The sequence below is a fragment of the Benincasa hispida genome, chromosome 3, assembly GCF_009727055.1.
Source record: "Benincasa hispida cultivar B227 chromosome 3, ASM972705v1, whole genome shotgun sequence".
In the NCBI taxonomy this organism is placed as follows: Eukaryota; Viridiplantae; Streptophyta; class Magnoliopsida; order Cucurbitales; family Cucurbitaceae; genus Benincasa; species Benincasa hispida.
In genome coordinates this window covers 38,013,985-38,034,742 of record NC_052351.1, presented here as the reverse complement: position 1 = coordinate 38,034,742, position 20,758 = coordinate 38,013,985, and the positions used below count along the sequence as shown (strand labels likewise).

General features: G+C 35.6%; 2 protein-coding genes across 4 annotated transcripts in view; both read left to right on the top strand.

The window, feature by feature from the left end:
* The window catches only part of LOC120072620 (probable UDP-N-acetylglucosamine--peptide N-acetylglucosaminyltransferase SPINDLY), a 28,202-nt gene extending 12,457 nt beyond the window's left edge, over positions 1-15,745 (top strand). For 2 of the 3 annotated variants that reach the window (XM_039025033.1, XM_039025031.1), the window contains exons 14-18: positions 7,333-7,427; positions 7,524-7,659; positions 7,839-8,056; positions 9,693-9,820; positions 14,644-15,065. In XM_039025033.1, the coding sequence (XP_038880961.1) occupies positions 7,333-7,427; positions 7,524-7,659; positions 7,839-8,056; positions 9,693-9,820; positions 14,644-15,065 (999 nt within the window). Of the gene's footprint in view, positions 1-7,332; positions 7,428-7,523; positions 7,660-7,838; positions 8,057-9,692; positions 9,821-14,643 lie in introns of all 3 variants that reach the window. The other variant, XM_039025034.1, reaches the window with a different exon arrangement.
* Positions 15,746-17,959: 2,214 nt separating this feature from the next.
* On the top strand, positions 17,960-20,461 carry LOC120074212 (casparian strip membrane protein 1). The gene is made up of 3 exons (XM_039027266.1): positions 17,960-18,612; positions 18,844-18,967; positions 19,901-20,461. Exons 1-3 carry the CDS (start codon positions 18,320-18,322, stop codon positions 20,117-20,119), a joined length of 636 nt encoding a protein of 211 aa, XP_038883194.1. The 5' UTR covers positions 17,960-18,319; the 3' UTR covers positions 20,120-20,461.
* Positions 20,462-20,758: the final 297 nt, after the last annotated feature.

Here is a 20,758-nt window from a genome sequence, read left to right as displayed (position 1 = left end):
CCTCTTCAACGTTGTGAGGGTGTTTGAGGAAACATTTAGGCTAAATTTTAGCATCAAATTAGAGTTTTTGGGCGTCCGAGTTTGGCTGTAAAGAAGATAGTTGGGCCTAATGCCTATCTTAGGGCCACTTTAAAGGCCAACCATAGATCATTATCTTTTTGGGATCCATTGATTGATAAAGTGGAACAAAGTTTCGGTTCTTGGAAAAAACACATTCATTTCGAGGGGAGGTCACCATACTCTAACCTCCCTGTATACTTTATGTCCATGTATGAGATGCCTACAAAATTCAAAGGCCCTAGTAAAGTCTTTTAGAACTTTTTTGTGGAAAGGATCGGGGGAAAACAAAGGAAAACATCTTGTTAACTAGGAAAAGCTGCAGCACCCCATAGATAAGAGAGGTTACGGTTTATACTCTTTGAAGTCCAAGGACCTTTTGCAACAAATGTGAGAAAATCTTCCTTTACCAATCCAAAAGGTCCTTAAAAGTAAATTATTAAGTATCTGAATCTGGTACTTGATAGGCTTTTACACCAAGTGGGAGATGGTGGAAGCACCCTTTTTTGGAAAGTCTCTTGGCTTTGTATTCCTTTAGTGGAGGCCTTCCCTCTGTTCGACTTTCTGTAAGGAAGTGTGCTTCTGTCAAGGAGACATGGAACGAAGAAGCGCAAATTAGGACCTTTGTTCTGAGAAAAAAAAGTCTTCAAGAGGTGGACGTTGAAGATTGGAAAGGCCTATAACCTCACATCTACTTTTCGGCTCGAGCACATTCTAGACTAGACTCTTTGGAAATAGGAATGGTTTGCTATGTAGAAATAGTACTGAATCCCAAAGCCATATTTTCCTTTCTTGTGAATACGCTGCAGAACTTTGACACCTCATCCTCTTCGCCTTTAGTCGGTACACGACCCTCCCAATGAACCTTGTGCTGGCCTTAGCTTTTTCCTCTATATTATCCAATAGGAGAGTTTTTCCTGTAACTCCCTTGGATCGGGGATCTTATAAAATTCATATTAATGATGAAATTGCCCATTTCAAAAGAGAACAAAAAATCCTTTTACTTGAGTAGAAACATATTTGGCACTCTCTACATTGCTTGAAAAGGTAAGTTTTTAAGTTAGCAAAAGACAGTGTTATGTTCAAACTTGCACTGGGTGCCTTCACCTGCCAATCCACAATCCTTGCTCATCAAATGGGAAAAGACTCCTAAATATCTCATTTTAAAAGCCGTGAGAGATTACGAAAATGCTCCCTCCTCTCTCCCTTCTCCTCTCTCCGGCTTCCCATTCCGACCTAACACCGTGCTCTCTCCCTCTCTCCGATCAAGCTCTGACTAAACTCTCCACCGTCCTTTGTCTTCCCCTTGACTCTTCTCACATCCGTTCCTCATGGCCCTCCTATCGGCCCTCCCTTCCAAGTCTAATTCAGCCGTCGAAGTTATAAGATGTAGGATTAATGACAACCATTTCTGTGCCCTCCTCCAAGCTGGTTCTGTTATCATAGAAGACGTGGAAGCCAAGAAGCAAACCTCCTTGGCAAAATCACAGCTACTTTGGTTTGCGGAAAACATTTCAGCCCTTTCGAAGCTTCCAACCTCTAGCTTCTTTGTCAAAAGCGGTCAAGATGCATTCGGGGTAACCAAGATATTAAAGATCAGAGTCTACTCAAAATGGTTTTTAAGATGTGTCGTGTGGCCTGCAGTTGGATGACGTTTCTTCATCCATGTTCCATCAGGAACCCTTAATTCAGGTTGGCATTCCTTCTCTAACATGTTAAGTGATGCATTGTCTTTATTTGAAGCTGGTCAGGTGATAAAAATCCCCCTCACGGTCCCAAACTCCTATGCAGACATAGTAAGGGGTAGAAAATCCTTGGATAAGTCAGCCTTTTCAGACAAACAGACTCCCCTGCCCCCTCAGATCACTAAAAAACAAAGCAAAACCAATTTTTGGGTTAAAAAAACCCAGATGTCCTCAAGGAAGATTTCAACAATTTGTGGGTAGTCAGTCGGTTTTGTGAATTCAATGAATGGTCGGAAGTCTCAAAGGAAGTAAAGCTTTGGTCAAATTCTAAAACTATCATCAATCCTCTTTCAGCGGAATCAGCTTAATAAAGTTGGAAAAGGGGGAATTGGAAGATTTTATTGAACATCCTGGAGTGTGGCAAAAGATTGGACAGCTTCATCTAAAATTTGAAAGGTGGAACACTACTTTACACAGCCGCCCAAGGTTAATTAAAGGTTATGGAGGCTGGATTTCAATTAAAAATCTGCCACTAGAGTTTTGGTGCAAGCAAATTTTCGAAGCAATAGGTTCATATTTTGGTGGATTAGAAGCTATTGCTATAGAAACTTTAAACCTCTTAAATGTGGCAGAAGCTAGAATTCAAGTCAAGAAGAATTTATGTGGGTTTTTATTAGCAACTCTAGAAGTTTCAGATGAAAACAGGGGAAGCATTTTTCTACATTTTGGTGATATTGAGTTCTTAGACCCTCCAAAGAAGGCCAAGAAGTTTTTTAATGAAAAGAACCTCTCAAATCCGGTAGAAAAGGTTAGATTTAATCAAGTTTTGATAGATGAAGGATCAATAAATTCAAATGAGTTTGAAGAATGGTCTTTTCTTAAGTCAGCAGTTAATCAATTGAATTTCTCTAGAAATCCTCTGTTTTCAAGGGCTTCTTTGTCCCAAACAGCGGATAAAACTACCAATCAACCGGAAATGGTGATTCAGGGGACTTCTCCATCAGAAGAGGCAGCTCCGGTGGTTTTTCAGATGGATGGATTAGGAGTTAGCCCGCCGGAAGTTAAGTCTTGTGAAGACCAATCAGAAACCGTTCAATCCCCTAACCGGTTTGGTGTGAACAAAAAGAAAGAGAAAGTAGAAGTGTCATTAAGAAGAGAGAAGGAGGTTCCTTTAATGAGGAGAGAACCTATAGAAAATCCAACTCACCCCAAAGGAAGTCCAACGGTTTCACACTCGTTTATCCCACCAACCACACCTTTAATTTCCTCTTTTGAAATCCCAGCTGTCTTCAATTACTTAGAGGATCCCCTACAGCCCAAAAAATCTTTTTATTCCGAGGAAGTCCAACAGTCCAAAACATTCAATAGAGGAGATTTATTAACAATGGATAGTCAGGAAGTCCATCCGACTGCAACAGCCCCTTCGTGTGTTGATTTCTTGGCCCCTAAGGCGTCAAATGCTTCTCCTGCTAATAAAAAAGTCTGAGCGTCACCTTCAGCCCCCCCTCCTCTCACACCCTTCACAACCTTGAATTATTACTTCCAAAAAGACTCGTTAGGTAACAAATTTTCACCCTCTTCTTTACTCGGTATTATTCCAAAAAATACAAGCAAGGCCTCCATTTTAAAACCTTTTCGAAAGGACTTCATAAGAAAGAAAAACTCCTTCCAAAATGGCTGGACTTCCTTGTTGAATGAAGACATATTGGAGAACTGTTGTATCAAGGTGCAATTACCCTCCGGCCCTATTTTCAGGTTAGTCCCTTCTCCCTCTCATCCCTGCTCTTTCTCATTTCAAGACTTCAAAGCCCGAGACTCACATGTAGCTTTTATGCGAGGCATATCCAACCCTCCACTAGTAGATATTAAAGCCTATGACTCTAATGAAGACTCCCTGCTCAGCATTAGCAGTGATGAGGGTGGTAGTATAGTCCCTGATTTCCTCCAAGAAGAGGATTACCTTGATTATGAGCAACATCAAGATTTGCACTGCTTGTTTCAACCTGAAGAAAAACTTAAAACAGTTAGTATCATCAGATCTTCCATTAAACCTATTAACAAAGAAGATATTCCCAGTAAATTGATCTCGTTGGTAGAAGACTGTGGATTGATCTTGGGATAATACAAGAACACATCGTGAAAATCATTTCATGGAATACAAGAGGCATGGGTGATGCTACCAAAAGACTGGCAGTAAGAAGATGTATCAGAAAAGTCAACCTGGATTTGGTCATGATCCAAGAAACCAAGAAGAATTCTTTTGATATCATAATTATAAAAGAACTTTGCTTTTGCAGTTAGTATGGCAAATCAATTCATGAAGGAAGAAGGTAATGCCAAGTATAATAGAGGCTTCACAAAGTGCTTTCATTGAAGGAAGACAAATATTAGACCCAATCCTCATAGCAAATGAAGTGGTTGAAGATTATCGATCCAAGGGAAAAAAAGGGTGGATTTTAAAACTTGATCTAGAAAAAGCCTTTGATTGTGTTGATTGGGAGTTTCTTGAAAAAATTCTTGTTGAAAAGAATTTCGACTCAAGATGAATAATGTGGATGATGGGCTGTATTTCTAACACAAAATTCTCAATCTTCATAAATGGAAGACCTCGTGGCAGAATTCAAGCTTCAAGAGGAATAAGGCAAGGTGACCCTCTTTCTTCTTCTCTTCTTCTATTAGTCAGTGAAGTCCTAAATGCACTACTGTCCCAGCTTCATGAGAAAGGCAAGTTTGAAGGCTTTATCGTTGGCAAAGATAGAATTCATGTTCCTCTTTTGCAATTTGCGGATGACAAGGAAAAGCTTAGAAACCTAAAGAAAATACTTGAACTCTTTGAGTGGTGTTCTGGGTTGAAGATTAATTGGGAAAAATCAGCTATAAGCTACAATCAGAAGCTGCCATTGTGAATTGCAAGGCTGTCTCTCTCCCATTCATGTATCTTGGTCTTCCATTAGGGGGCTACCCTAAACAATTGGCTTTTTGGCAACCAGTGATCGATAAAATCCAAAGTAAATTGGACAAATGGAAGATATACAACCTTTCTAGAGGAGGTCGCTCCACCCTTTGTAAGTCGTTCTTTCTCATATTCCAACTTACTATATGTCACTTTTCCTGATGCCAGAAAAGGTGGTTCGAATTTTAGAAAGACTTTTGAGAAATTTTGTTTGGGAAGGGCATTTCGAAGCAAAATAAATCATTTAGTAAAATGGGGCCTAGTTTCTCCTGTTCTCAAGAAGTTGGTGGTCTTGGTATTGGTGGCTTGAAACTCAGAAACCAAAGCCTTCTAGCAAAATGGGGGTGGAGGTTCATCATTGAGGAAAATTCACTTTGGAGGAAAGTAATTATAAGCATCCATGGAAGAAGTAAGTTTGGTTGGCACACCAATGGTAAAACTTTCAGCAGCCTTAGAAGCCCCTGGATTAACATCTCAAGATCTTGGCTAAAAGTGGACTCCTTGGCAGCCTTCAAAGTTGGTAATGGTGAAAGGGTAGGTTTTTGGTGTGACCCTTGGTTGGAAATTGTTCCTTTAAAAGTCTCATTCCCTAGTCTTTTTTCCATCTCCACCAAGCCCGAAGGCTCATTACAAGACTATTGGGATGAGACATCAACTTCTTGGTTTTTCTATTTTAGAAGACTGTTAAAGGATGAAGAGGCAGAAAACTTCCAGCTTCTGACTGGAAAACTCTCCCACTTTAAACTTAATTCGCTTCCCGATAAAAGAAGATGGTTTTTAGATCCAAGTGGGATGTTTTCAGTCATCTCTTGTAAAGCACCTATCCTACTCCTCCCCAATTGGTCCGCTACTAGAATCAGCCTTATGGAAGTCCAAGAGTCCTAGAAGGGTGAATATACCGATATGGATCATGCTGAATGACTTGCTTAACAGTACAGATATCCTTCAAAGGAAGTTGCCTACTCATTATATTTCTCCACAGGTTTGCTCTCTTTGTTGGTTAAACTCATAATCTCTCTTACACTTGTTCTTCCAGTGCGTTTTTGCAGAAAATTGTTGGATATGTTTATTTAAGTGCTTCAATGTTAGCTGGGTTCTTGACAATGATTTTAAGGTAAATGTGCTTCAACTCTTGATTGGTCCAAATTTGAAGAAGAAGCCAAATTACTTTGGGTCAATGCAGTTAAAGCTTTGTTATCAGAACTATGGTTCGAAAGGAATCAAAGAGTGTTTCAAGACAAAGCTTCTTTTAGCTCCTTTAAATTCGATATCGCTCTTATCAATGCCTCCTCTTGGTGCTCTCTCTCCAAAGCTTTTAAAGATTTCTCCATTCAAGACATCAGTCTCAATTGGAACGTCTTCATCTTCCTGTTTTCTTGATCTTGTAATAGCCTAGTTGTGGTTTTTTAATTTTCAGACTATCTTTCTATTGTATGCCTTTAAATAGGCAAGGTTTTCTCAGTATTGTACTCAACAATTGAATTTCAGTTCTTCTTTCTAGGAAATGATGAGAATGCTATGAGGTGTCAACCTAGTTGAGATGTACTGGTGTATTTGCTGATCCTTTTTGTTTTGTTTAGTTTTGAATAGTTTTGCTCTTTATGGTTTGTTTCCTTTCATACACTTGTAACATCTTTTATTATCTTAATGAAGTGGGTTGTTTCTTGTTAAAAAAAAAAATGGGAAAAGACTCCTAAATCCTTTGTAAGTTGAAGATTGGCTTTCAATGTTGCATACAGCATGATTGTTGGCTTTGAGATGCACCCCTTACATGACGCAATTTGGGCTGATTTTTACCCCCAAAAAAAGGTTAAGTTCTACTTTTGGGAAGTTAGCCATAATGCCGTTGACACTTATGACAAAGTTCAACAGCACTTCCTCACATGGTTCCCTCTCCACACTGCTGTCGCAAAGCCACCTATGAGACTTGAGTCACCTTTTCATCAATTGTCTTTTTGCTGATAGATTTTTTGGAAGGAGATATCTCTCCATCGGATGGTCTACTGCTTTTCCCAATAAGATTATTAACCTCCTCATGTACACTTTCACTAGCAACCCCTTCGCTGGTTAAAAGAGGATCATGTTGATGTGTTTGATTCTTCTCTTATGGATTTCTTGGAAGGAGCAAAACAGCCGCCTCTTCAATGAAAGGGGATACACTTTCGATAGATTTTTTTTTAACATATTATCTATCTTGCTATATCTTGGTGCAAATGTATATCTTTCTATAGCTCTTATCTCACATATCTTTTGACCAATTGGAGAAATCTCTTGTATCTCCTATGGCATAGGCTATTCTATTGCCCTTCTTTTGCATCAATGAAATTTGTTTCTTATTTGAAAAAAAGTCTATTAACTTATTCTTGATTATCTAACTTTTGTGGGTTGTATTTGGCGATGGTTTTGTGATTGAATCCTTTTTATAATTATAGTTTAAGTTCACCTTTTGAGCTTAGGGCTTCAGTTTTCCTTCCCCATCCATAATATTTTCATTTGTTTGATGAAAGTTTGGAAAAAGAAAAAACGCATAGATGGATTTAGTTATTATTACGTCAACTTAAGAATTTTCCATTTTCCAGTTGTTCATTTGTTCTAATGTTTTGTTCCCTTTTGATGCACGGTGCTTGTTTTATTTAGGTAACTTGGATTGGCTACCCAAACACAACTGGCTTGCCCACTATTGATTACCGGATTACAGATGCACTGACAGATCCTCCCAATACAAGACAGAAGTAGGTCTTCTGCATCTGCTAATTTAAGGACAAAACTTGTGGAGTTATTTTGTTTTACATTAGTTGTGTGTGTTATCATGCCCTTATTTATCACAGGCACGTTGAGGAGTTAGTTAGGTTGCCAGAATGCTTCCTTTGTTATACACCTTCTCCTGAGGCTGGTACTGTGTCCAGTGCTCCAGCCCTTTCTAATGGCTTCATCACATTTGGTAGCTTCAATAATCTTGCAAAGGTACAGATTAACGGTAATTGAACATACCCCCCGCCCCCCCCAAAAAAAAAAAAAAAAAATCCAATTCATCATGCATTTCTTTGAATGTAGCTGCAACCACACAATTTCTGAATGATTAGAAATTTACGTTCTGATGATTTTGGCCATTGCCTTTTCTCCTCCCTTCTGCCTCTCATTAGATAACGCCTAAAGTTTTACAAGTTTGGGCAAGGATTCTATGTGCCATCCCAAATTCTAGACTCGTGGTGAAGTGTAAGCCTTTCTGTTGTGATAGTGTGAGACAGAGATTTCTTTCAACCTTGGAGCAGCTTGGTTTAGAATCACAACGGGTTGACCTTCTTCCTCTTATTCTTCTGAATCATGACCATATGCAGGCCTACTCCTTAATGGATATAAGGTAAAATTTTAGATGTTACATGGTGTGATTTTTTCCCTTTTTGGTTAAGTTGTGGTGTTGAGTTGAGTATGAAGCATGAACAAGGACGTGATACAATATGATCATGACAATGCATCGATTTTTTTTTTTTTAAATAATCATAACTTGGACATGTTGGGGACATGTAGATTAGTTTCTTCTAGTTACATTTATATTTTTGCTCATTATTCATTTGATGATATGATATGGTTTTAAAAATAAAAAAATTAAGCATACAAATATAGGTGTTAAAAAGCATATGCAACATTCTTAGAACTAGTGGGTCTTTTGGATATTTCATTCAATAAATGAAATAGTTTTTTTATCCTCCCCCCCCACCCAAAAAAAAAAAAAATCAGAAGGAACTAGAATCCTCCCGTTAAATAGAAACACACACCAATTCAAGGCCCTTGAACGAGGAGGAACCATCAAACGCTTAACTACAAATCCCTCCCATTTTACAATTTTTTGCTAGGGTTTTTGTTCACGCTTCTGCTTGGTGTAAATGTGTTTACTCTCAGTGTACCAGTTATAGTCTGAATGATCTTTTGTTAAACTGGAAGATCTTTTTGTAACCTTCAGATTTTTGGAATGCTTCCCTTTTCGTATATATCATTCTATCAATGTAAAATCTATGAAGTATCCTTCCCCATAAAACTAAATTAAACCGCACATCAAGACGATAGCTCTTGATTGCTGGTTGCTGGCAGTCTAACCTAGAACAAGGTAAATTGATACATGTCTCCTGTTAGTTTTACTCCTATATAGTGCCTAATGAATTTCCAGCGAGATCTATCATGGCCATCATAATGTCTTGTGTTAGTTTTACATTTACTGCTGCCAGATTTTTCTTGGCCCTCCGAGGAATTAATTTGTTACTTCTCATATTCACTCTTTGTTCTTCATTTGTATTACTATAGATGCCTCCTTTAACTTTGGCTTCATTGTATCTTTATTATGGGTCTCTCTTATATTGGACTCTCTTGTATCTCTTTGGATATTTCATTTATCAGCGAAATGTTTCTTATTTAAAAAAAGAAAAAAAACAAACTCATTAAAGACGTTGGTATCTGAAATCCTTTTTCCGAAGCCCGAATTTAGGGAGGATGGCTGCATGGAATAGCAATATTCGTGCAAACTCTGTTCTTTTAATGCACTGCTTAAACATTTGTCGTTAATTCTTTTCAAATACATCAGTCAGTAATCGCATTTAAAGACTTGGTTTAAAGGAATATGCAAACGTTAACAATTTAAATCAATATTTGGGCTAGAGCCTTCCTTGGAAGAATTTACATAGGCATCTAAAACCCATGTTTATGTAAGAAGGATTGATAAAAGAGTGTGAGATGATCCATGTTGGTGGGCTTCGATTTCGAAAACCTTCTGTAACTACTCCATAGACATTCTTTTGCATAGTTGGAGTCCTTTTTTGTAGGTGGATTTCTGTCTTTTGTGGGCTTGGTCTTTTGTATGCCCTTGTTTGTTTCTTTCATTTTTTCTTAATGAAAGTGGTTGTTTCAAAAAAAAAAAAAAAGCATCTAGGAGCTCAGATTTAATGAACCGTCCTTACCTTGTCTTTTATGAGATTTTTAAGAATTCTTATTTGTATTTTGTGCAGTTTGGATACTTTTCCGTATGCTGGAACCACAACTACCTGTGAATCGTTGTATATGGGAGTTCCATGTGTAACAATGGCTGGATCTGTTCATGCTCACAATGTTGGCGTTAGTCTTCTCAGCAAAGTTGGTGAGTAGGCGTATTTTTTTGGCTCTGTTGTTTGAATTGGCATCCTTTCATTCTTGTAGCTTAGTTTGATATTTCTAACAACCGCCGAACTGAATGAAGAGAGAATTGTAAATGAAGTAGATTTTGCATAAATGAGCGTTCATAAAATCACGCCAGTTGTAGTTTCAAAAAGTAGAGAGTACTCCAGAAGAAGCAGCCAAAATGAATGGAACCCTATAAGTCCTTCCACTTTAGCTTTATGTTACAAAATTCTAAGATCCCTCTTCTAATTTCCCAAAATGTGGCAGACACTGCAGACACCTAGACGGTTTCTACCTTAGGATTAAGGGCCGCCCGATAAAGAAGTAGTTCCAAACAGAGAAATGTCTTCTTTGGAAACACCAGCCAAACCAAACTTCTTTTATTTATACTTCATAACCTCTAACAATATTGGCAAGAAAAGTAAAGATAATGACAATCTTCAGCATCCTTGTTACGAAGGAATGTCAATAAAAAAGGGTTGTTTTCTTTAAATTATATTTATTGTATTGGTGTAAATACCACATGACTGACTTTGAATGAATGTAATCCTCTTCCTCAAAATGAGGGGAGATGCTTTACAAACTAACTACCTATTTTAACTCACTTACAAACTCTCGGTACACCGTATTCCACCTTCTAAAATCAGACTCGACCTCGAGAATGACGATTAGGACGCCAACTGGTAGTCATCAGGGGAAAATAAAGTTTGAGATCAGCAACATTGAATATTGGATTAATATGTGGTCATAAGGTAACTCAATGCGATAACTTGGTTTAGCCATCGTTCTGCGAATGAGAAGTAGGGCTTAAATGCAATCTTCCACTCATCCCTGGACCTCATTCGAATCGGGTGGTATTCACTCTTCAAGCCCTCTTTTGAAAAAATCAAGGCTTCTCCAAATTGATGAAGTACCTATTCTAGGGATTGGGAAGCTATGCTTCACTGTAATCCGGTTGATAGTTCTACTATCAACATACATCCTCCAACTACCATATTTCTTAGGGGTAAGTAGAGTTAGCACCACAAATGTGCTAAGGCTTAGTTGAATGTGCCCCATTTTCAATAATTCTTCAATTTGTTGGTAGAGGATCTCATACTCTTTAAGACTCTCCTATAGTGAGGAAGATGAGGGATCGTAGCACCGAGTGTTTTCAAAGCGCAAGGCGCACCTCAAGGCGAAAAGTCATTTGATCGCCTCCAGGCAAAAGGCTACAAAAGGCGTCGCTTGAGCGAAGTGAGGTGCAATAAATAAATTATACATGTAGAACATAAGTTTATATGCATATTTCAAAGCCTTAACCTTTAAATTGTAAATGAATTCAAATGTGAAAGTTTAATGAATAAAACACAAGTAAACATTTAAAACATCCTTTAATGTCAAATTAAAACATCACTTAATATCATATAACAAATTTAAATTTAAAAAAATTATATAACAAATTTAAATTTTAAAAAATTATTTAACAAATTTAAATTTTAAAAAATATATATAAGAAATTTAAATTTACATATTATTATAAATTAATAATATAAAGTAACTAAACTTTAGAAAAAGATTCTCAACTCACTAAATCAATAAACCTTATATATAATATATATTGTTACTAGACAAATATGTAATTGTATAAAAAAAAAAGTTATTAGTAATCATTAAATCGGTGATTCAATGTGTTTGAGAAACTAAAAAGTGAAAATAAATAAATAAAACTTACCACAAAACCAACCGACAAATGAAAAGATAAACATTTAAAACAGTCTAATCAAAATCAATGACCACTGACCAACAAAACCAACCGACAAAAGATTTACATTTAAAACAAATAAATAAAACTTATTGTGGCCACAAACTCAAATCACAATTCACAAGAAGAATATAAAATAGGAGAGGAACATATAGAATAGTTTATTCATTCACTTAAACTTGAAACCAAGCCGAGAAGAAAAATAGGGGAGGAATAGGAATCGGTTTGCAAAAGCCTCAAAGAATTGAAGAAGAGTCGATCACTTGTAGTTCTGAAACCTTGAAGAAGAGTCGCTCGGTTGCAAAAGAAGATGCCGTACAAGAAGTTGAAGAAATGGAAGGAGATGAAAGAAGATGCCAAATTTAATGGCCAATAATATCGAATCAAATATTCTTTGCATGAAATCTTCACCTGGACTTTTTCTTATGGGCTTGGTCGATTAAATTTCTTGGGTATCTAGCATATTTAATAAAAATTATATATAAAAAAAATCAGTTTGTTGGGCGCATGCCTTCGTCAACAGCCCAGGCGCAAAAAGGCATCGTGAGGCGCCTTCAAGGTGACCGCCTGTTCGAACTTGGTCGCCCAACTATAACAAAAGGCGCAAGAGCCTCACATCGCAGCGCCTCTCGCCTTAGGCGAGCGCCCAACTGTGCCTTCAAAACACTGGTAGCACCTGAAACCAAGTCAATATGGTGCTAAATGTCTTCGCTGTTTTTATTTTTTTTTGTATCTTTTGTCTTTTCAGCAACTACAAGACCCAATATATCAGTCTCTCTCTCTTTAACAAACACATTTTGTGATGTATTTGAGGATTAAAATCTCCCTTGGGAGCAATCGATTGGAGAACACAAGACACCCTACCACCTTGTGTCAATATAATTGGCTTCTTCCTCATTATCTTCACTATAGCCAGCCAACGAACCCTCTTTTTCATCCACATATTGTTGGGGACACTCATTAGACAAGTGCCTCACTTGGCCACACCTCAAACATTTTCTCAATGTAGGCCAGTTATAAGGATTTTGAACTTTCTGCTTGTAAACAGCCTCTGTTTCCTGCTCACCAACCTCTTCTTGCTTTTCTTTATCCTTTTCCTTGGATGAAATTGGTGGAGTAGGATGGTCCAATTGTTTACTCTTCTATTACAGAAGCATCCGAAGTTTTTTTGGAACGTAAATCATTCGACTCCTCTATTGTTTCAGTATAACAAATTGCATCATCCAAAAAATGAAAATGTTGTAATTTTACCTTCTCTTTGATGTCCACCCATAAGTCGCCAATGAATCTTGTAATTAGATGTTGTTCATTCTCCACCAAATTTGTTCTTGCTCCTGATTGGTGGAATTCTTCCACATAATCTGCCATTTGTCAAGGTCCTTGTCTACAGTTTTGGCATTGATTGTAAAGGGTCGGTTCATAATTGGGAGGATGGAACCTCTGTTTCATCAATCGCTTCATTTTTTCCAACGTCCGAATTGGCCTCTTGCCTTGCCATTGGCAATTGATCTCCAATTGATCCCACTAAGTGGAAGCTCCCCCTTTCAACTTGAATACTACCAAACGTACCTTTTTGTGATTCAGTGTATTCATATAATCGAAAAAATTCTCGTTGTTCTTGATCTAATCAAGGAATGTATCGATGTCACGCTTCCCATTGAAAGTCGGCAAGCCAATCTTCATTTTGTAATCATATGAGTCGCCTCTATCTCTATACCTCTCTTCTCATCACCTCCTTGGAGCATATATACTCTTCTTGATCATACTCACTCAAAGCTTGGAATTCTTGCTGCTATTCTTGTCTATTCAAACGTCTTCTTGGATCTTCTTGGAGCTGCCTAATGCAATCTTGGAGCTCGTTTTTTATGCATTTCTTGCTGAAATTGGAAATTTGTTGGCTGTCCAACAGCACGCATACCTCTTCTTCCCCATTCTTGCATGAATGGTTGAGCGTTCTCTCAATTCTGAGGTGCGGCTGCCAGCCTCTCAACCCTACGAGTGAGGGTTTCCATACATTCTTGAATGCTAGTCAGTGTTCCATGAATTCCAAAGAGTTCTCAACGGACAGCTAGTGTCATGTTGTAGTTCTTGGAGAGAGGGTGAGGGTTTCTTCCACCTCTTGATCTTGTCACAGGTTGTCTCCTCCTCTCATGTGGGCAGCCCTTCTTCCTGCCATTGGCCCGGATTCTTGGAATGCTCTGATACCAATTTGGTGTAATACCATAGGATTAAATGTGAATGAATGTAATTCTCTTCCTCAAAATGAGGGGAGATACTTTATTTATAAATGAAATGATTACAAGCTTGTAGAATAATAAACTAACTACCTATCTATTTTAACCAGCTCACTTACAAATTTTCAGTACACCATGTATTCAGTCCCCCTCTAACAAGTTTCATAGAAGTGATTGCTTGCTTCCCGCTATTTACTCTTCGAAGGATAATCTTTAAGTAGACATGAATTTTACATACGAGACTAATTCATCGTTATGAATGAAATGAAATTACCAAAAAGGAGCTGGAGGAGTTACAAGAAACCTCCCCCACTTTTGAATATGGATGTTAAAGAGTAATTATAGAAAACCTTAGGCATAAGGCTCCATGGTTGGTCTTCTCTTCAGTGTTTTGGAGATATTTCTATTCCCTTCCAATCAGGTTTACCAAGTTACCGCATCATAAATGCATACCCCTAGTTCCTTCTTTTTCCCTCTGAACCTCTGAATTGAAAATTTTTTATTTGTCGTTGGGGGCTGAACTAGGTGAAGGTAGAAGGAAAAGGCTGAAGATAATGTTCCAAAGATGGGTAGCAAAAGGGCAAAACAGAAAGAGGCGATTGATATCCTCCCCATTGTTTTGGAATTTAGTAGAAGTTGAATTTTCTCTTATAAACATTGTCATTAGTGCTTAAAGACTGAGAGACCATAACATTCAATTTGAAATATGGAGACAGATTCAGACCATCTTGTTGCCTTTTAAAGTCTATATGGTTGATCCTAATCTGAATAATTGCAGTCTGACGCCTTTAATAAATAATTGATATTTTGCATGTTTCTAAGCAGGTCTAGGACACCTTGTTGCTAAAAATGAGGAAGAATATGTAAAGTTGGCATTGCAGCTAGCATCTGATGTAACTGCACTTTCTAATTTAAGAATGAGTCTTCGGAATCTTATGTCAAAGTCTCCCGTTTGCGATGGGCCAAATTTCATCCTTGGTTTGGAGTCCACATATCGTAAAATGTGGCAGAGGTACTGTAAAGGAGATGTGCCATCATTGAGGCGCATGGAAATCCTACAACAGCAAAAAGCTACAGAAGAGATGATTACAACAACGGAATCAAACATTCCTGCCTTGAAGGAGAGCCCGGCATCTATCCAATCCAACGGACATTGTCCTGTTTCCTCTGAAGTCATCGATTGTTCCCCCTGTGGAGAAAATGGCGATCCCTTGCCTCCGACCAAAAAACCAGGCAAGCTCCATTGAAACATGAATACGATTGGCAATTGTGGAGTTCTCTTTAAAACTTAACAGGAACCAGAGGAAGCAGTATTTGAGTAATGGTAACATTGGTCAAGAATTTCAGCATCACTGAGGTTGCAAATGATCAACATCTTCAACTTTTTGGCTGGAGAAAAATAGAGGTTTGGTAACTTACTGCTAGAGATAGTTGTACTGCAATTTTTCCCCCCACCAAATGATAGAAAATTAGGTGCCATTTGTATATCGTAGAGGGTTTGTTTTTCTTCAGCTGGTGCTGTGAAAATGTCAAATGGCTCGTCTTAGATGGTTGGGAACATTTTAGAGTGTCTTATTAACAACCCCCCTTGTGCTGTTATTGGAGATGCGTTTCTCATGGAAGAAAGTTAATGAGATATCTAGGTGTACGATTTTTTAGAATTGTAGATATGATTGGCTTTGGTGGGTTGGAACAGTGGTTTTATGGGAATGTTTGCGTATGAAGTGATTGTTTGCAGCGATTGATGGCCTGTGTGAGTCACTGTCTATGGAACATTCAAGACAAGTTCTCTACTCTTTGATCAATTGGTCATGTAGAATCAAATAGTATTGGTATCCAAGTGTTGGTAAGTACGAGATCCGTGGTTCGAATCCTCCTATCCTCAATTGTACTAAAAATGGGTCAAGTAGAATCAAATATTATTTATCATTTGTCTTCTCTTATTACCAAAATTTAACCGACTAATATAAGTTGGTTCAATTTTGAGCGTAGATGTTAAAACATGTCTAAGACATTCTTACACATTACATAATCTTTCTTTACATGTGTTTTACTTTAAAAAAGGGGGAGGATAGAGCTAATTATTAAGAGTTCTTGAATTATAAAATTCACATTTGAACTTTACCATTTGTTTTAAAATATTTTAGACTTTCAAAAATTGTAATATTAATCATGAACTTTCGTAAATGCAAATTGATGTTGTAGTAATTTTGAAGGAAAATTTAAATTACCATATCTTTTAAGGTCAATTATCACCCTTTGAAATCTCAATTTTTATCTAAAATTCTAAAAGAGTTCTACTCCAAGATCATGTTTATGCACAATGATTGTCAATTAATGGTGATGATGGTGTTTATCAAACTTTGTAATGAGAAACAAAGTCTGAGCCCATTTCTAAATTTGAAATCCTATTTTGTAATCCCGTATCTCTCTTAATTATTACATGCGATTTACCATCTTTTTTTTAACTCTCCATCATTTAACCTCTTTGTAGATATATATTAATAATCTATAAATATTAAGGCCTTTTTAAATATAAAAAATATTTAAAAATATTTAAATCTTATAGTAAAAAGTTTCAAAAGTACAAAATACTTTTGGAACATTTTGCTATGAAGGGTAAATATTTTTGGGATTTTTCTATTTATAAGAATTTTTCTAATCTTTCTTTCTATATGAGTAATCTAAATTAGTAATCTATATCGATATTGATATCTATAATTAAACATACGTTTAGCATATTTTTCCTTTTATGCATCATGTTCTCTTGATTACTATCCATACTCATATCAATAATCTATTTTAATATTGATATCCATAAATTAGAAATTAAGTTTTTTTTTGCTTTTGTCCACCATTATTCTTGGGCCGTATTAAAGAACCATAATTGAGTTAGCGCTTTTGTTTTTATGTGTGATTTTTTTGCCATTTTTTTTTTAACACATTGGCGAGAAGATTGTTTTTTTTTTTTTCTTCTATCGGTTGTTTTTGGGTTAGTTTGTTACAAATTTGTATTTAAAAATAAATTAAATGATATCATCTTATTAAAGTTATTTTGTTTGAAAATTGTTGTTGTTTTTTTGTTTTTTTTTTTTAATGTAATTACATCAAGATAACGTGTTTTCCTAAATTGAAATTTGAATTACTGTTTCATTTTAAAAATTATATATTTTTTATTTTAGTTTAAGTATTATTTATTAAACAAGTAAATAAAATGATAAAAAAAATATTTCAATTCTTATAACATATTATTTAGTTACCACATTTTAATTTGTTAAAAATAAACTAGACATTTTGGTAATCATCTATATTTTATTATATTTTCATGCAAAAGTAAACAATACCAATGAATTTCTGATTCCGAGTGTAGCATCAAAAGAATCTCATTCTCTTTGCGATTGATTTAATTATGACTGAACCAGAATTTCATTGTGGGTGCATAAACGTGGCCTAGGAGTAGTTTTGAAACATTTATAAAAGTTTAAGAGTAATATTGCAACTACTACATAAATAAGGATGTATTTGAAATAATTGGTAAAGTTTAAGGGTATTTTTTTAGTATATAATTTAGCCATTACTAACATCTTCCTCATTTACCCAAAAAAAAAATTTAATAAATTAACCTATTTGATAGACAATCTAAAAAAACAGGACACATAACTTCCTTTGATAATATATTTATAAATCACATAACTAATTGGGGTAACAACTAAATTTTAGGTTAATTTTAATTGAGTTTGTAGCATGAACTTTTCTTTAATCTTTCTTTTTAATATAGCTTTCCACTTTAAGAGTTATAATTCAAGCTCTGGATATACCTAAAAACATTAAAAATATATATATCATTTCCAGAATTTATTATCTTTGATCAAAGAATCCGAAAACTGTTTTCAAGAACATAATCTAATCTAACCAACCCTAAAATCTTAATAATAATAATAAAAGTTTGTGAATGGTTTTCAACCTTCAATTCTTAAAAGATATTTAAGAAGTAGGTAAATTTTTTTTTATGAAAATGATTATTTTTTTTTTTTGAAAAAAAAAACTACCTAAAAAAAGGTACTTAATATCATTTTAAAAAGATTTAAAAAGTACCATTTACAGATTGTGCAAACCATATTAAATAAACAATCCCAACTTGCAATATGAAATTTGAAAAAAAAAAAGTTATAATCTTTATGTTCATATATTGGATTAGCTAGCTACTTCCTCAACTCATCTTCTCCATCATCCAACACTTTCTCTACCTGTTACTCAAGAAACTCTGTTTTCTGAAACCCACAAATGGAGAAGGTTTTAATCAACAACAACTCCCTCCATTTCATCTGCTCCAACCAACCAACCAATCAAAACTCCCCCAATTTCTTCTCTCTATTTAGTATTTAAATCCCCACTCTGTTCATCATTCTCATCACTCACAACTTCCTTCAATCAATTCTCAACAGATTTCTCTCAAATCCCATTTGGGTTTCGCATCTTCTTCCTTCTCATCCACCTAAAAATGAGGAACGGGGAATCCACCGCCATTGACGTTGCTCCTGAGACCAACAACAGTGGCCCAATTGGGAAGAAGAAGAGCACGACGCCGTTGCTGGCGACGCCGGTGCCGGTGCCAGACAGGGGAACCCACAGAATGAAACGTGGCCTTGCGATTTTCGACTTTGTTCTGAGAATCGGCGCCCTTGCGTCCGCGCTGGCCGCCGCCGCCGCCATGGGAACCAGTGGCCAAACGTTGCCGTTTTTCACTCAGTTCTTCCAGTTCGAGGCTAGCTACGATGATTTGCCCACTTTCCAGTTGGGTTATTCATTTATTTTATTTTTCATTATTAAATTTGAAGTATACATTTATATTCGAATATAGCAAAATATCATTATCTAATCAGTGATAGATACGATGGACGGTAATAGTTTTATCACTTAGTGATAGAATTTATTACGGTTATATTTTGCTATATTTGTAAATAAATTTATCAATTTTTGTTTATTTAAAAACCATCCTAATAAATAATTGAATTGAAATTTCAGGTTTTTTGTGGTCGCGATGGGAATAGTCGCAGGTTATGTGGTATTGTCAATTCCATTCTCAATTGTTTGTATTGTTCGTCCCCATGCGGCTGGACCTCGCCTTCTCTTGTTGATTTTAGATGCAGTAAGTATTTTCTTCTACAAAACGTAACTTGTGGAGTTATATCAATTTTCACAATAAATTTCAAAATTTATCAAATTGTAGATTTAAAATTTTGTTAGGAATCATATTATTTTTTGGTTTTTAAAATTAAGTATATTTTTTCCTAAATTCTTATGATGATTTACATCTTTGTTAGGTAAAAGACTTATTTTTTAGTCAAGTTAAAAAAAAAAAAAACTTAGAAACTATTTATTTTATTTTTCAAAACTTGGTTTGTTTTTTAAAACATGGGTATAAAAGTAGATAACAAACCAATAAGTTTAAAAGTGAAATGAGTGATTATAGATTTAATTTTCACAAACTAAAAGCTAAAATACCAAATAATTATCATACGAGGCTAAGTGTAATATTTTAATTTTAAACATGGAAGAGTGTTGCAAATTTTACAAGATTTTGTTTTGAATATTTCTAATATATGACTAAGTATAGTACAAAATTGATAGTATTTCGAATAAACGTGACATTTAAGCTAGATAATTCTTTAAATTTGTGTATTTTGACAAAGTTATTATTCAATTATTAATTTATGAATGACTCAAAACTACAACTTTGGCAAAACTTAATATTGTTAAAATTAATAAACTCATGAAGATTTTAAAACTTAATGATTAGATAGAATTTGCTAGTCTAAAACACAATTCCACGAAGTCGAGAGTTTAGAGGTAAAAATGAGCCTAACTTGACAAGTTTAGTAATAAAAATCGTTTCTTTTTTCTTTTTTCACAATACATAAATTGAGTCATAAAGAATTCTAAGAACCACTTCTTTTGATTAAATAACAAGTTAGAATGGTTTGTAATAACTCTCTAAATACTTCATGAGAAAATAAAATTTTTAAGTAAAAAAAAAATGTTTTGAATATTGAAGAAAAAAAGAGTTTGTTTTTTATTGCAGGTGGCTCTAACATTGAACACAGCAGCAGCAGGTGCAGCAGCAGCAGTGGTATCTCTAGCACACAGTGGGAACTCAAGCACAAACTGGCTGTCGATATGCAACCAATTTGGGGATTTTTGCCAACAAGCAAGTGGGGCTGTGGTGGGCTCTTTTGCTGCTGTCTTGCTCTTCCTTCTACTCATCTTGTTCTCTGCTTTGTCTCTCAAAAGTAGCCATTGATATCATGCAACCAATTTGGGGATTTTTGCCAACAAGCAAGTGGGGCTGTGGTGGGCTCTTTTGCTGCTGTCTTGTTCTCTTCTTCTTCTTGCAGAAGCTTTCAAAAAGTTTAAGCTTTTGTATACACTTTTTCATTGCTTTGGCTTTGCTTTGCTTTGTGTTTCCCATTTATTATGCATCCATTTGGGTTGTGTCTTTTTCTTGTTTTGTGGAAAAGGGGTTAAAGAAATCATTCATATGTAAACTTTTTTTTTTTTTTTTTCCTTTTTTGTAAGGTTGTTGTTGGGTTTTACTTGTGTAAGATTGATGAATTGAAAAGTTGTGTTATATTAATATATTTGTTGACGATATACAAGGTTGTGATTTTTTATTTTTATTTTTTGGATTTATTGGTCTTGCTTGTTTTACCTATTCTAATTTGATGGAGGTGGAAATTTAACCAAATTTAGATAGGATAATTGCATTTGATAGCATTTTAGGGATAATAACTAAGCGTATAACAATAGTTTTAAAGAATTGTAAATATAGTAAAATCTATCCGTGATAGACTCCTACTAGTGATATGATGTATCGTTGATAAATCTCTACCAGGGATATAGTCGTGAAGGAATCGAATTTCCAGCAGAAGAAATAAAATTC